At 49.0% G+C, this 17,006-nt stretch overlaps 2 protein-coding genes across 2 annotated transcripts in view; one reads left to right on the top strand and one right to left on the bottom strand.

Annotated features, from left to right (window-relative positions):
* LOC113457658 (zinc finger protein 420-like) overlaps window positions 1-17,006 on the bottom strand; it is a 1,205,902-nt gene that overhangs the window by 1,097,605 nt on the left and 91,291 nt on the right. The gene's annotated exons all lie outside the window — the stretch shown is intronic.
* Window positions 3,690-17,006, top strand: part of Wdr62 (WD repeat domain 62) — a 36,460-nt gene continuing 23,143 nt past the window's right edge. Inside the window, exons 1-9 of the mRNA XM_026786305.1 lie at window positions 3,690-3,930; window positions 8,507-8,598; window positions 9,901-9,963; window positions 11,776-11,833; window positions 12,055-12,225; window positions 12,304-12,441; window positions 12,758-12,940; window positions 13,813-13,973; window positions 16,548-16,737. Of these exons, the coding sequence (XP_026642106.1) occupies window positions 3,751-3,930; window positions 8,507-8,598; window positions 9,901-9,963; window positions 11,776-11,833; window positions 12,055-12,225; window positions 12,304-12,441; window positions 12,758-12,940; window positions 13,813-13,973; window positions 16,548-16,737 (1,236 nt within the window). The 5' untranslated portion in view covers window positions 3,690-3,750. The remainder of the gene's footprint in view (window positions 3,931-8,506; window positions 8,599-9,900; window positions 9,964-11,775; window positions 11,834-12,054; window positions 12,226-12,303; window positions 12,442-12,757; window positions 12,941-13,812; window positions 13,974-16,547; window positions 16,738-17,006) is intronic.

Raw genomic sequence — 17,006 nt, forward strand, 5'->3', positions numbered from 1 at the left:
AGAATAAGGCATTTAAAATGTTTTCAGAACTTAGGACTTCTCATGATGAGATTCATCTGCTCCTGGCAGCACGGATCTACTTCAAGAGGATGATGGGCACTGAAGAGGCTTCTTATGGAGTTTGTTAGCCATTTGAGCAAGAGATTGCTCTTGCCTGGACTGTTTGATGTTATGCTGTATAAAATGGACATGCAGCACCCACAGAAAAATCACTGCTAAAGTTGTCTAAAGAAGGTGAGACAATATTTCAGGGTTCCTGCTTCATGAAAGAGTCTGCCAGGCTTTCTGCAGAACACAGAGGAAAGTGACTGACAAACAGCCAATATAGGCAGAGCTGTCTTTGAAATCTCCTGCTTCATGAAAAAGTCTTCTGGATACTATGGGCCTATAGGCTGAAGATGGATACCCCAATGTTACAGAAGAACTTTGGGTGACTGTCCAAGCAGTGAGATGTCTGTCAATTATAGAGTTTTGAAAGTTGTTTACAATGCAGTTTCTGTTTTCCTAGGTAATATTATATCCTTCTGGAATCTTTGATGGAATTGAAGAAAGACAGTTTTATAACTATAAAAGACAAATTAGGTATAAAACTTTAGTCTCACAAAGATAGCTAAGAGTATTTCCCTTAATTTGCCAAATGTAAATGGACTAAATATTGTAACTGTAATTTTTGCTTTGATAACTGTTTTGCTCTATGTAATCTTGCTATGTTAAAGTTAAAACCTTCCTTTTTATTTAGACAGAAAAGGGGAGGTGATATGGGATTGCCTTCTGTATGCTATGAATATGTTTTATTACTATTGTTAATAAAGAATCTGCAATAAGAGCAAGGCAGGAATTCCAAGCAGAGATAGAGAAAAAAAGAAGGTGGAGTCAGGGAGACGCCATGTAGCTGCTGAAGGAGACAGATGCCTACCCCAGAACCTTACCGCTAAACCATGAGCCTCATGGTAAAATATAAAAGAATAGAAATGGGTTAACTTGGCAGGCAGTGGTGGCGCACGCCTTTAATCCCAGCACTCAGGAGGCAGAGGCAGGCGGATCTCTGTGAGTTCGAGGCCAGCCTGGTCTGTAAGAGCTAGCTCCAAAACAGGCTCCAAAGCTACAGAGAAACCCTGTCTCGAAAAACCAAAAAAAGAAAAAAGAAAAAGAAAAAAAGAAATGGGTTAACTTAAGATATAAAAGTTAGTTAAGGGCTGGAGAGATGGCTCAGAAGTTAAGAGCACTGGCTGCTCCTCCAGAGGTCCTGAGTTAAATTCCCAGCAACCACATGGTGGCTCACAACTATCTGTACTGAGATCTGGTGCCCTCCTCTGGCGTGTGGGCACACATCGAGGCAGAATGTTGTATACATAATAAATAAATCTTAAAAAAAGTTAGTTAATAAGAAGCCTGAGCTAATAGGCCAAGCAGTGTTAATTTAGTTTCTGTGTGATTATTTTAGGTCAGGGCAGCTGGGAAATGAAGGAGCAGTCTCTGCCTACATGTAGCCCTGGTTGTCCTGGAACTAGCTCTCTTAACCAGGCTGTCCTCAAACTCAGAGATCCACCTGCCTCTGAAGCACTGTGACTGACGATGTGTGCCCCTACTGCCCAGGTCACTTTTTAAAAATTTAATATTGGGGAAAGGAATGTAGGTGGAAAGGCACATGTTACACATGTCCAATGTGTAGAGGTCAGAGGGCAACTTTCAGGAGTCAGTTCTTTTCTTCCTCTGTGAATCCCAAGGATTGAACTCAGATCATTAGGCTTGTATAGGAAACACTTTTATCTACTGAACCCTCTTGCTGGTCTTCATTTAACCTTTAAGTAAGTGGTTTCTTTTGCAAGACCAACTCACTGAAAGCTCTAAGATGGAAGGAGGAATAGCCTGCCAGTCATTGGTAGGCACCAACAAAGATGAGAAGTAATTTTTAATCCAAGCATGGCAGTGCGTGCTTGAAATCCTCACGCCTGGGAGGTGGAAGCAGGAGCATCAGGAGTTCAAAGCTGGGCTGGAGAAATGGCTCAGTGGTTAAAAGCATGTACTGCTCTTCAAGAGGACCAGAGTTCAGTTCCCAGAACTCACTGGGGCAGCTCAAAACTACCTGGAACTGTAGCTAGTCTAGGACACCCAGTTCCTCCTTCTGGCCTCTGCCAACATCAATACTGATATGCAAGCCCCTGCCATGCATTCATAAATAAATACTTTTTTCTAGAGACAGGGTTTCTCTGTGCTGTCCTGGCTGTCTTGTAACTTGCTTTGTAGACCAGGCAGGCCTTGAACTCACAGATATCCTCTGCAAGGAATGCACCATCACCGCCGGTCCATAAATGAATATTTTAAAAGAGTTTAAAGTTATTTTAAATTATTTTTAATGAGTTCAAGGTCAGCATGAGCTTTGTAAGATCTTCTCTGAAAACATACAAACAAAGCAAAATACCCTGGTTTTTATGAAGCTATCTGGCTGTTGCACACAGCTTGTTGTCATTGTCCTCATTATTATTACATTCCAGGCACTAGAAACCTAGGACTAAGAGGAAACAGGAGACAAAAATCCGTTGGCTTGGGCTGCAGAGATGGCTCTGCAGTTAAGAGCACGGGCTGACCTTCCAAAGGTCCCGAGTTCAATCCCCAGCAACCACATCGTGGCTCACAACTGTCATGAGATCTGGTGCCCTCTTCTGGCCTGCAGGCACATGTGCAGGCAGAACACTGTATACTACATAATAAATAAACCTTTAAAAATAAAACACGTTGGTTTCAGAGAGCTGACTAACAATGCTGAATACCTCAAACATGTGACGCCCCACATAATGAGTTAAAGGGAAAAATACAAAACAAAACAGGAGATGGGCAGGGAGAACTATGTGTCTACATATCCCTGTCACCTTTTCGCTCGCATTGTAGCAGTGAAGGAACTACATTATCTGCACCTGCATCTTTCTAATTAGCGTCTCCCAGGACTTAGACAAGGGTCTAGCCAGCTGCTCCCCCCACCCCAGCCCCATCCCTCCCGGAGCCACGCCCCGCGCTTGCGCTCACTTGTAGAAGCTCACGGGCAGGTTGTCTGCGCCGAGTTGGAGCAGTTTGGAGCCCTGCCGTACTTAGGAATAGCTGTTCGACCCCGTCGAGTCCTGCCCAGTCAGCGGTACCACTTTGGCCGAACCCCGCCAGCGTGCAATCAGCCAGCCTCACGTCATCCCAGGGGCAGTGGGGTGGGAGAAATGTCGCAACACGTGACGGGGAAACTGAGGACGCAGACGTACACGATGTTGCTCGCGCTACCACGACTACGCCCCTATCACGCGCGCAAAGCCTGCCCCTCACCACTTGCAGAGGCAAGAGTAGGGCGGTGGTGTTCCTGGGCCTGCGCCAAGTCCACGGCTCCCCGGCCCCGCCCTAGACCTACATCCGGGAGACTGCTGCGGCTTGAGTAGTCGCCCTGGACTGTGGCAAAGGACAAGCCGAGGGCTTAGCCTCGCAGAAGTGAAAGCCCCAGGTATCCGTGGACGAAGGAAACGCCAGCTGGAGGTGAGCAGGGAGGCTCCTGCGAGCAGTGCACTAGACCGGCCGTGGCTCCACCCTCAGCTCCGCCCCTTAGCTCCCATTGGCCAACGAGTCCGCCAAGCAGCCCCGAGATTGGCCAGACGGGCTGCCGGCTGCGTCCAATGGGCGGCGGCGCCGGCTTTCCCGCGGCCATTCGCTCTTCGAGTGGGTGCTGGCGACAGGCGGCTGTTGAGGGCGTAACGGACGCTGGTCTCTGCCAGGATGATGACGGCCCTAGCGGCCGGAGGCTACGCGCGGAGTGACACGGTAGAGAAGCTGCCCTCTGTTATGGCGGGAGTTCCGGCGCGGAGAAACCAGTCCTCCCCGCCTCCTGCCCCACCGCTCTGCCTCCGGCGCCGGACACGACTCGCGGCGGCTCCTGAGGACACTGTGCAGAACCGGGTGAGAGTCCGCTCCTTCCGATGACCCAGCTCCGGGCTTCTCGGTGCCACCTTGGTCCCGCCCGAGGCCCTTGGGTCCTCCTATCACTCTTTACGTGTTGCGGCAGGCTGCCTGCCAGGCCCGCCTGGCCCGGAAGACCCGCCCCCTTCGTAAAGGCACCTCCCACTTTTCTGCTGGTTTGGGTGTTGGGTGCCGCCCATCATTCTGGCTCCACCCAGAGCGTTGGCAAATTGCGTTTAGTTCCAACTCTTGGGAAAATATTTTGCGTTTACAAATCTTCCCTAGTCTCACTTTCTCACTGAGTAATCTAAGATACTTATCTATTCCATTCCAGTGTTTTCTTGTTGCTGATTTCCTTTTTATTTTTATTTTTGTGGAATAGGGCTGGTTGTCCCTTGCCACCAAGCCTCTATTACATAGCTCTGGCTATCCACAACAGCAACAAGACAGTGCCATCCCCGGGTATGAGGAAGAAGGCGGCTTGGCTCTTGACCTGCCTCTTCTCTGACGCCCCAGAATAAGGCCTGGCCTTCTGGCCCCTATTTTGTTGACATCAGTCCCCTGGGTCTTTAAGACCTCTACTCGCTTCCCTTACTTGCTTAACTTTTCCCATCTACCTTCCTTTCCTTTACTAGAAGGGATTCCTGCTCCGTATTTATGGCTCGCAATCATGGAGAATGGGAGGAATGATTTGTAAAATCTTAGTGGTGCTGCCCGGGGACGAGGGTTACAGAACAATTCCACAGATTTTGAGACCCAGAAATGATTTTAGGTAGAAGGAATGCTATAAGCAAGACATTTTTTAATAAAGATTTTTATTTCTTTTTATGTGCACTGGTGTTTTGCCTGCATGTATATGTCTGTGGTGAGGGTCCCAGGTCCCCTGGGACTGGAGTTACAGATCGTTATGAGCTGCCATGTGGGTGCTGAGAATTGAACCTGGATCCTCGGGAAGAGCAGCCAGTGCTCTTACCTTTGGAGCCATGTCTCCAGCCCCTGGAGAACATTTTGTTGTTTTTTCGAGACAGGGTTTCTCTGTTTCTCTGTGTAACAGCCTTAGCTGTCATGGAACTTACTTTGTAGACCAGGCTGGCCTCTGCCTCCTGAGTGCTGGAATTAAAGACATGCACCACCATTGCCTGGCACAAAACATTTTTTATATTACATTTATTTATTGGGGGAGCTGGATTTTGTACCATGGTGTAGGTATAAGTGTGTGAGGTCAACTTTTGAAATTAAACTCTTCTAGTGGGTTTTGGGGATCTGAACTCAAATTGTCAGCTTTGTTCCCAAGAACCTCTCCCTGCTAAGCTGTTTTCTGCTCTAGAGGTAGAGGGACCCAGGAGCATGGAGCCAATAAATGAGTCAGACTAAAGTCCCGTGCAATAGCCAGCTTTATTGAAAGCATAGACAGTTTGCACTCTGAGGGTTAAGAGGAGTCACATGAGTAAAGTGTCCGTCACAAGGGCATGCCCCATGTGGCAGAAACATGTTTTTCTGTAGAGGCATAGAAACAAATAACAATAGCCAGTTGTAATGAGTAATTTGAAGTAAGCTCACTCCTGTCCGCTACACCTGGGAGGGGCACAAAAGCACAATCCAAGAACAGTTCTGTGTTTTTGAAGAAACTGAGGTTGCAAGACTCTAGTCTTGGTTTCTTGGAGTTTCCTTACCAACACCCAGAATTCCCCCTCACATGACTCCATTCCTGGGCCATGTTCTGACACTGAGCCACCTCTCTGGCCCCAAAGCAATAGTTTTTGTTTTTTTTTTTTATTCTTATGTGGGTGTTCTGCCTACATGTATATATGTGCATTCTGTGGGTGCCTGGTGCATCAGGAGGCCAGAAGAGGGTGTCGGATCCTCTGGACCTGGAGTTACAGATGGCTGTGGGTCCTTTGGGAGAGCAACAGTGTACTCTTCACTGCCGAGCCTCCTTTCCATCCCGCCAGCAACACTAAGAGTGGTTCTCTAGTCATTGCTGGGCACATAATCTTTTTATAACATTGCGATGACAGCCACACAATGGGATTGAAGGGAGAGGATATGGTGACTGTCTCCTTGGCACACACAGTGTCCAGATAAAGGATGGATCCATGGCAGCTGCTGCTGACTCTTTTTCCTCTCTGGTGGGCTTTCGATCTCTTAGAGAATCCCCCCAGAGTGCCAGATTATAGGCAAGTGGTCCCTGCCCACAAGGCCTTTCTATTGTGTAGCTCTGATTATCCTGGAACTCACTATATAGACCAGGCCAGCCCCGAATGCAGAGATCCACTTGCCTCTATCTCTCAAGTGCTGGGATTAAAGGCGTGCACCACCACATCTGACCCTTGCTCACCATAGTGGCTGTACCTTCTTTTCTGTTTTTTTGTTTTGTTTTTCAAGTCAGAATTTTTCTGTGTAGCCCCAGCTGTCCTGGAACTCACTGTTGACCAGGCTGGCCTCAGACTCAGAGATCCACCTGCCTCTGCCTCCTGAAGGCTGGGATTAAAAGCATGCACCATCACTACCACCACCACCGGCTGCCTGTACCTTCTCCACCCTCCCTTTCACTGAGGTTCAGCCATACCAGCCTGCTTTTTGTTTTTCTGAAGTTGCTAGTTCTTTTCTGCCTCCTGGACTTTGCACTGGTTGATTCTTTGCTGGGTGTTTTGCTGTAGTCTCTTTCTCTGGCTTCTTCTCATTCTTCAAGTCTCAACCTGAATATTCTTGTCTGGAGAAGTGTTCTGGAATCCCAGCCTAGAGACACCCACTTTAACTCTCCCTCGGGGCCCTTACACACTCCCGAAAGTGCCTTGTGTGTTCTTCTTAAACTGCGTGTAGGAGAATGACAGAATCAAGTACAGAAAGGGGTACATAAGGTGGTCTGCTCAGCCTCTGGACTTGACTGCCTGAGCTTAAATATTCTGTTCCTTGTATCAAGTTAGGAACTTTGCCATGCCTCAATTACCCCAGCTGTAAAACAAGAAGAATGGTGTAGAATCTCTCACACCGTACTAGCTTTTATGCTTTAATTTGTTCTGTTTTGTTGCTAATACAGGATCTTATTATATAGCCCAGACTGGCCTCAAACTTATACTCCTCCTGCTTTCTAAGTACCGGGACCCCAGATGTGCGCCTCCTTACGCAGCCTCTTCATAGGGTCCCTGTGAAATTCTGAGGGTTCACATCTTAAGCCTCAGAACACTGGGCAGGCACACTGCAGGTATTCTGTCAGTGTTAGTCAATACTGTTGTTATTGTGTTTGGGGTGATGTCATCTATTTTTTCTCATTTGACAGCACATCACAGAGATCATCTGGCTTGCAAAAGCCATACTCTAAAAATGTTCAGTTACACTACAGCCCCATAAAGCTAATGAGCGCGTAAGTCCCATGAGTGCCGTTGCTTGACTGACCGCGCCAGAATCCTGGCAGTCGCTCCTGCTGCACGGGTAGCTGCCCTGGGGCTCTGGTTGTCATGTGTTCAGGAGCTCTGCCCAGAGGTGTGAGAACAGTGCCTGACTGTGATAAGAACTCAGAAGCATCAGCCCTTACACCCCCGTGTTTGCTTGTCAGTTCGGAGGCCATCTGAAGCTGGTGTAGCTAAGATACAAAGGCGCCACAATTCTGTTAGTCTGTAGTTTCTTTTTTATCATTTTAGCAACCCTGATGAAATTCTGGCACATGTATGAGATAAAAGATATTCTTTTTTCCTAGGCATGATAGCACGTTCCTTTACATGTCAGCACTCGGGAGGCAAAGGCAAGTGGATCTCTGCAAGCTTCAGGCCAGCCTGGTCCCCATAGTGATTTCCTGGCCAGCCAGGGCTCCACAAATAGACCCCGTCTCAAAAAATAAAAGTTTTTTTTTTTCAGTGCTGGGCCTCAAACCTAAGGCCTTATATATGCTAGGGAAACATTCTGATACTGGGCTCTATCTTCAACCTGTTAAAAAAAAAAATCTGTTTTAGCCAGGTGGTAGTGGCATTAATCCCAGCACTCTGGAGACAGAGGCAGTCGGATCTCTTTGAGTTCGAGGCCAGCCTGGTCTATAAGTATTAGTTCCAGGACTGGGTCAAAAAAAAAAAAATCTGTTTTAGTGTGACTTGTTTCTCTACCTGTTGAAAACACTAGACTGAATTTGATGAAGGAATACTATCTACTTTTTGCTTAGTGTTGTGTTTTCCCTGTATGGCCTGAAGTGCTGGCATTGGAACCAGAGCACCTTGGTTTGCCCTCTACCCGTGCCCCTCTGAAGCTGCAGGATCTGTGGCTTATCTGTAAACAAGGGTGGTTGTGATCTTATTCCTTACCGGTTGTCAGGCAATAAGTCATTTATCCACCAACACCCTTTGACCTGCAGTCAGAGGTCACTTTGTCGCTGGGCGGTCCTCCTCCCCTGCAGGCCCGTTTCTTCCCTGCAAGCCCTTGTTCCTCTTGCAGCAGGCAAGGGAATGGTGTCAAGAGTCAAGTGCTAGTTGCTGGTAAGCAGCATGGCTTCAGACGTGTGGGGAGTGCCCTGAGACTCATGACCAAGGCGGCTGTGCCATGTGGGGCCTGCCAGAACATGTATTTCTGACAGCCCTTCTCTTTGCAGGTGACGCTTGAGAAGGTGCTTGGCATCACAGCTCAGAACAGCAGTGGGCTAACCTGTGACCCTGGCACAGGCCATGTAGCCTACCTGGCAGGGTAAGCACATGGGTGGGCTTCAGCAGCTGGTTGCTGTTGAGAAATTTGGAGATGGAGTCATTGGTACATCTCCCTGGGCCTTGGCTTCCTGTCTGTAGGATACAGACAATGCTGCTCCCTCTGAGGGCTGTAGCAAGGACTCCGTTCTCTCCACAGCCCCATCTGTGTCTAGAGCAGTACCTGGCAAGTCAGTGCTCGGAAAGCCCTTTACTCAGGACTGCAAATGTGAGGTGGTAGCAATTATAGGAACCTCAAGTGGCTAAAACCCAAACTCACGTCCAGCTCGACTACATAGACCCTTCTTAGAGCCTCTGCTCCTAGCTAAGCCCTCCATTCTGGTAGTTGACAGAACTGGAGGAGATTGTGTTTAGTCCAGAGATTCTGATCTAGCTTGGCCCTGCTTAGGCAATGAAAGAGCCTTCTCCTCCACCCTGCAGAAAGATAGGGCCGAGTAGACTTAGTAACAAACAGTATCTATTAATGAGACCTTGGGAAACAGTCCAGGACTGGACAGGCTGATCTGTTAAATCCAGCTGGGGTATATTCACATCCCCACTGCATTTCTGACCTGGGTGGCTTGTGTAAAGGACTTTCCCCCTCTGGGCTTCATTTCTCTATGTCAAATCTAAAGAGCCCTTGGCCTCAGCAGGCAGTCGTGAGGATTTAAGGCTGTTATAGCCATAAGGCCTGTGTAAGCCTCGGGCCTCCTGGAATAGTCCCTACAAAGAAAGTGTTTGGTTCTATTTAAGAATATATAGAAATAGCTGGGTGGTGGTGGTGCACACCTTTAATCCCAGCTTTTGGGAGGCAGAGGCAGGTAGATTGCTGTGAGTTCGAGGCCAGCCTGGTCTACACAGCAAGTTCCAGGACAGGTTCCAAAACTGAGAAACCCTGTCTCAAAAAACCTATACATATACATGCATATATACATACATATATTAATAACAAGTGCCCAATATTTCTCAGTGTTAATATCTAGAGAAAGGGGGAACCAGAAAGAGAATCTTCTGCCTAGAGGGAGGGAGCTTATAAAAGCTGGAGCGGTATCTCAGGAGTAGGCGGCTTGCCTAGCGTATTTAAGACCCTGGGTTCCATCCCCAGTACCACCAAAACCAAAAGCTCCTTGGCACAGGAGCCTGAGGCAGGAGGAGTTCAAAGCCAGCCTAGGCTACGTAATGAGAAAAACAAACAAAATCAGAGGGAGCCATGTTGACAAATGACTTTTTCTTTGGGGAGAGAGTCATGCCTGGGCCCGGTGCTTCTCCCAACCCCCAGTTCAGACGTGCTTTCCTCTTTCCCCAGCTGTGTGGTGGTGATCTTGAACCCCAAAGAGAACAAGCAGCAGCATATCTTCAACACGACCAGGTAGGCGGGGCCTGGGCTTGTGGTGGGGTTGGGGAACCAGGCTGCTGTCCTCATCCCTTTCCCCACAGAGCCCGGAGTTACTCGTGGGTGGTGACTCATTTACTCAGCAATGGTCCCAGGGACTGCTTTGTGCTAGGTACTATGGGTATTGGCAACCTAGCTGTGAGCAGGGACAAGCATCTGCTCTCTAGAGCTGACAGTGCGGGAGACAGACGTCGATCCACCAGCAGATTACCAGCTGATTGCCATCAGTGTCACAGAGGAAATGCTTGCAGGGGTGGGGTGTTGGGAAGAGAATGGGGAAAGCTATCTCAGCGGCCTCCCTGAGTTTGAGACCTAAAGATATGTCGGAAAACTAGCAAGAAGTGCTACAAAGGTGAAGAGTCGGGTGACCGGCAGAATAGCCATGGGCCCAAGTGCTGGGCACCGGAGCAAGAGAGGAAAGAGAAAGCCAAAGCAGAAGCTGTACCACCACTTTGCATCTTGGAGAAGGAGCTGTATGTCATACTGAGTGCCAAGAGATGCCACTGGATGGCATACACAGGCCAGGGAGGATGGTAAATCATCTGTGGAGGTGGCAGAGTCACATAGAAGCCAGATGGGTGACACGTGAGCCTATAATCTCAGCACTTAGGATGCTGAGGCAAGAGGCTACTTCATGAGATTTTCTAAGAAAACGAAAACAAAGTACCTAAAACCAGGATTGAAACAAAGGAGGAGCTAGAGCTGTAGAGTCCGGGCATGGCCTTGCTTCTAAAAGGCATGACAGCTAGTCTGCCCTTCAGCCCACGTTCAGGCTAGTTAAGAGTAAAGAGACAGGCCGGGCGGTGGTGGCATACGCCTGTGTGCCTGTAATCCCAGCACTTGGGAGGCAGAGACAGGCGGATCTCTGTGAGTTCGAGGCCAGCCTGGTCTACCAAGGGAGTTCCAGGACAGGCTTCAAAGCTAAAGAGAAACCCTGTCTTGAAAAACCAAAAAAAAAAGAGTAAAGAGACAGGAACTGGAGAGAGTTCAATCTATACAGTGCTTGCTGTGCAAGCGTGAGGACCCAATCCAATCCCCGGGATCCACATAAACAGTTAGGTGAGGCACTCATGAGGCAAGCGAATCTGAGTTTGAGACCAGCCTGATCTACAGAGCAAGTTCCAGAACAGCTAGGGATACTCAGAAAAACCCTGTATCAGCCCCCTCCCAAAGTTAGGTGTGGTGACACGTGTGGTGACTGTGTTGGGGATGTAGAAATGGGGATCCCTGTGGGCTCACTGGCCAGCTAGCCTAGCTTAACTGGTGAGCTAGGCACCACCAAGAAATCCTGTCACAAGAAAATGAGGTAGGTAGCGCCTGAGGAGCCACAGCGCTGAAAGCTGACCTCTGGCCTTCACGTGCACATGCGCACACAGTACTGGAAGCATTTGGCGTTGGAGTTCCTAGAGCACTCAATAAGCGCATCTGCATGTGTGCCGGTGTCCTCCCGTGGGCACCACTTCTCTAGTTAGGCCAAGGCTGTACCAGCTCCTTGTCTGAGTTTGAGGGCTCTGTTACAGGGGGAGGGACTTGGGAAGCTCACTGGGGAAGAAAGCGGAATCTCCATCCTGGGTCTGCAGTGTTTGGTGTTGAGGGAGGAAAAGCCCTTTGCTTCTGTTCCGTTTCCCCCAGTGCCACGCTGGGCACACAGGCTATACTGGCCGTGTAGGAGCTGTTGGCACTTGTTCCTTCAAGCCTAACCCCAGCCTTGGGGATCAAGAGTGGGCAGAATGCTGAGAGCACAGTCACCCTTGGTGGGACCAGTGACAGTTCTTTTCTTGTCTTCAGGAAGTCCCTGAGTGCTCTGGCCTTCTCCCCAGATGGGAAATACATAGTGACAGGAGAGGTAAGTCTGGCCTCAGCGTCTGGGACAGGCCTTGGAGCCATTCTTTCTACTGCCAGCAGGCCTGGGGATCCCCAATTGACTAATTTCAGAAAAGGCCTGTGGCCAATAGGGGAGGTGATCAAGTCATGGCAATCTCAACTTCAGCCTAAACAGTCCCTCAAACCCTGTCTGGCACACCGTTCAGCAGTAAAAACCACCTTACCCTGCCACCCCACTCCCAGAACGGGCACAGGCCAGCCGTGCGCATCTGGGATGTGGAGGAAAAAACTCAGGTGGCGGAGATGCTGGGCCACAAGTATGGTGTGGCCTGCGTGGCTTTCTCACCCAATATGAAGCACATCGTGTCCATGGGCTACCAGCATGACATGGTCCTCAACGTTTGGGACTGGAAGGTAAGAGCCTAGAGGTCCTGTGGGCACATGGGCCAGCAGGGAGTCTCCAGTGTCCTAAGCCTGCTCCCACTCTTTTAGAAAGACATTGTGGTGGCTTCCAACAAGGTGTCATGTAGAGTCATCGCCCTGTCCTTCTCTGAGGACAGCAGCTATTTTGTCACCGTTGGGAATCGACACGTGAGGTTTTGGTTCTTGGAAGTCTCCACTGAGGCAAAGGTGAGCTTGTGTCCCCACTCCAGCCAGGTCTCGGAGAGTCACTTGCAGCAGCAGCATAGGCTCCTGTGACCACCCAGGACTTGGAGGACTCGTCACGCAGGTCATCAGGTTCTCAGGCGTCCAGGTGCTCACTAGTAAGCGCTGCTGGACTCTGCCCCAGGCCAGAACTCACTAGAGGACACTGCCTCTTGGCCTCTCTGCCCCAGTGCAGGCTCTGCTTTTTTCCCTTCTCTAACTGTGTCAGGAAGGGGTCCAGTGAGCACGGCTGAGCACTAGGCAAGGGGGTAGTCACTAACATGTCCTTCTGTGCTTCCAGGTGACTGGCACAGTGCCCCTGGTGGGGCGCTCAGGCATCCTGGGCGAGCTGCACAACAACATCTTCTGTGGTGTGGCCTGCGGCCGAGGCCGGATGGCAGGCAATACCTTCTGTGTATCCTACTCTGGCCTACTCTGCCAGTTCAATGAGAAGAGGATGTTGGAGAAGTGGATCAACCTGAAGGTACCCTGCTCCTTCTCTGCCAGCAGTCAGTTGGGAAGAACATCAGGGGTGCTCTACTGTGCACTGACCTGCTGGTGCTTTGGGAGGGGCAGAGGCGTTTGTGTTTTGTCACAGACAGGGTCTCCCCTTCATTGTGAGGTTGAGTCTTTCCTCAGGCCCGTGATCCCCTGCTTAGCCTCCTGAGTGCTGCAGTTGCAGGTGCACACCCCGTGCCTGGTATCGTTAGTCCAGGTTCTGTGTGAGCCAGAGATGGGGTTTCTTTTTAGCTTTGTAGCGTGTCCTAGAACCACTTTGTAGACCATGCTGGCCTTGAACTCACAAATCCGCTTGCCTCTGCCTCCCAAGTGCTGGGATTAAAAGCACCACTGCCCGGCTGAGAGAGAGCTTTTGATAGAGCACTAAATGACTCACAAATTAAGTCCCATAGAAAACTGAAATCTGTCGAGAATCTGGCGCTTATGATCCCTTTTGTCAAAGTCACTGCTGTAAATGTACTCTTTTCAGATTTATTTATTTTTATGTGTATGAGTGCTCTGCCTGCATTTCTGTCTGTGCACCACTGTGGCTTGCTGCCTGAGGCGGTCAGATGAGGTCATTGGATCCCCTGAAACTGGAGTTATAGATAGTTGTGAGGGCACTGTGTAGGTGTGTGTTGAACTTGGATCCTCTGCAAGAACAAGTGTTCTTCACTGCTGAGCCATCTCTCCATCCCCACCGATTTTTTTGCCCACTGTTAAGTCGCCTGTGAACAGCAGTGACAACTCTGCCCCAAGTCATGTGCCTGCATGTTGGCACATCTTCAGTCGTGACTATTCTATATTCTGATTTCAAAATAATATAAAACACCAAGTCCACTTGGATATGTCCCGCAGGTCTCCTTGTCTTCCTGCCTGTGTGTCAGTGAGGAGCTGATCTTCTGTGGATGCACAGACGGGATAGTCCGCATCTTCCAGGCCCACAGCCTGCAATACCTTGCCAACCTGCCCAAGCCACACTACCTGGGAGTCGACGTGGCACAGGGCCTGGACTCCAGGTACTTGCCTGCCTGGGAGAGGGAGGGTGTTCAGAGTCTGTTCACTGGCATCCATCTGCTTGAATGTCCATACTGTAAATACTAATGATTGCTCTTAGCACTGAGCATTAGTGCAGCGAATGAAGCATGAAAGTCCTGCTCTAGAGACAAGCTTCAGGGTAAGGGGCACTCCAACATCGGGGAAGACATGCTCAGAGCAGGAGCGAGGACAGCAGAATGTGCTCCCCTGTGTTGTAACATTTACTAAGCAGCTACTCGGTGGCAGCCCAAGCAGAAAGCATGAATCCGAGCCAGCAAAATCTCTGCTGGCATCCAGATGTTGTGCCAAACACCTTCAATCCCAGCATTCGGGAGGCAGAGGAGGAGGATCTCTGAATTGAGGCCGGCCTGGTCTACAGAGTTAGTTCCAGGACAGCCAAGACTACACAGAGAAAGCCTGTCTCAAAAAAAAAAAAGAAAGAAAGAAAGAAAGGAAGAAAGAAAGAAAAGAAAAAGAAAAACAAACAAAAAATCTCTGCCAACCAAACTTCTGTGCCAAGAAACCTCAGTACAAGGAGGGAGCTCCGTGAAGGTGCAGATGAGACATGTCTAGTGCTAAAAGAGAGCAGTGGCTCAGAAGCTTGCTGGGTGGCCGTGACCCCTTAGTGTCCCATAGGAGAGGCCGGCTGTGTGGTTAGCAAGTTAAATGCCATAAAAGGACAGCACACTGGGTGCTGCAGGACTATCAAAGGGCTGTGAGACTGGGTGGCTGGAACGCTGACGGAGACCAGCTGGCCTCGCCCGTGTCTCTTCTGAGGTTTGTGGGCTGGCCATAGGGGGTTGCATGATAAGCCCTTGAATGCAGAATCATTTGCCGTATCCAGAGTGGAGGGAAGGGCCAAGCTGTGCCTGTTCCCTTGTTGTAAGTCACTTGTGGAGTGTGGCATGGGTGTCTAACCATGGTGGGCTCCCTCTCTGTAGATTGTTAAATCCTGGGCTAGCAACTCTCCAAGAGGAAGCTGGATGGGGTGACTGGATGTGTAAAGGAAAGAGAAAGTTGAACAAGCTACAGATCATGGCATATCGCACTAGCCAGACTGCCTAGCTCCTCTACCTACTGTAGTGTGCCGTGTGGTCTCAGGTAGTCAGTGTGCCCCTCTGAGTTTGCTTCCTCATCTCTCATCTGAAAAACAAAATTGCTTTTCCTGGTAGTGGTGAAGAATTGAATAGCCCACGGTAGGTACTTGGTGAGCTACAGTCTTCATAGGAAACTCAAGGCCTAGGGACTGCCCCTTGCACAGCAGTTTTGGATCAGTTATTAGTGAGCCAGACAGAAGAGAAGAGGCCTGAGGTATATGTTTATTTTCTCTCTGTACAGAAATGGACAGACTCTTGGGTTGAAGGAATGGGAATAGACGTGATAATTGGTCAATAACTCAACCGGTCATTGTGGCACACACCTATAGCAGATCTTTGTAAGTTCAAGGCCATCCTGGTCTACGCAGCAAGTTCCAGACCAGCTATATAGTAAGATCCTATCTCAAAACAGAAACAAGGGGCTGGAGAGATGGTTCAGAGATTAAGAGCACTGGCTGCTCTTCCAGAGGTCCTGAGTTCAATTCCCAGCAACCACATGGTGGCTCACAACCATCTGTAATTTGATCAGGTTCCCTCTTCTGGCATGCAAACAGAATTATGTATACAAAATAAATAAATAAAATTTAAAAAACAGAAACAAAACAACAGCAAGGAACTGGTGAGATGACTCAGTGATTAAGAGCACTGGCTGCTCTTCCAGAGGACCTGGTTCTATTCCCAGCACCCACATGGAGACTCATAATAGTCTAACTTGGAGAGAGTCTGGTACCTCTTCTGACCTCTAGGGATACCAAGCACAAACATGATACAGACATGCATTAAGCCAAAGCATCCCTGCACATAAAATAACAATAACCCCACCTCTCCCCCAGAAATTAAAAAAAGAGCACCTCAGATTGCTTTCACAGGACCCTTCCCTTTTTAGATTTCATTTTGTAAACCTGTGTCTATAGAGACATGGGACACCAGTGATGGCTTCTACTTCCTGGCTATATAGTAGTAGCCAATTTTGCCTTGAATTTATTATTTTCTCTGTACCCACCCCAGGGCTTCTCTACGTAGCCCTGGCTCTTCTTGAACTTGCACTGTAGACCAGGTTAGCCTCAAACTCAGAGATCCGAAATCCTCCACCTCCCAGTGCTAAGATTAAAGGTGTTCGCCACTATACTTGACTTTGGATTTATTTTCGTGTGCTTATTGGTATGTAAATTCCAAATGAAAGATCTGTTGATCATCTCACCACTGATATGTGTGGTCCTTGCACCACCTACAGGGCAAGCCAGTTTTAGCTAACCTACAACGGGCACCACCACTGTTTCGCGATCTTGATGGAGCTGCATGCTTCTGTAACTTCTCACAGCCTTATTTTCTTTTCTGATCTAGCAATAAGTAATAAATGCAGTCACTATCATGACAAAGGATGTGCTGTCATGGCCAGACCAGAGACAGGAATGGCTCTCTGGCATTGATGGTGACTGACCCATATGGCTTTGGTAGCTTCCTCTTCCACAGAAAAGCAGAAGCAGTCTACCCAGATACCGTGGCACTGACCTTTGACCCCGTCCACGAGTGGCTCTCATGTGTCTATAAGGACCACAGCATCTATATTTGGGATGTCAAGGACATCAATGATGTCAACAAAATGTGGTCAGAGCTCTTCCATAGTTCCTTCGTCTGGAATGTGGAGGTAAGACCATCTTTCCCTCCTTCCCTTTGTCCAGCTGTGTCTCCACTGGGGCTCAGCTCGTGTATCCCCCATAGAGCCTAGGGAACTCATTTGACCATTGGGTGAAAAGACACAAATTGAGCTGGGTTTGGTACACACCTGTAATCCCAGCACTTGAGACGCAGAGGCAGGCTGCACAGAATATTCACGGCCAACCTGGGGTACATGAGAACCCATCGCAAAGAAAGAAAAGAAAAATTTGGACAGGATTGATGACCCAAGCATACTTT

Source organism: Microtus ochrogaster, linkage group LG4, assembly GCF_000317375.1.
Source record: "Microtus ochrogaster isolate Prairie Vole_2 linkage group LG4, MicOch1.0, whole genome shotgun sequence".
Taxonomy (NCBI): domain Eukaryota; kingdom Metazoa; phylum Chordata; class Mammalia; order Rodentia; family Cricetidae; genus Microtus; species Microtus ochrogaster.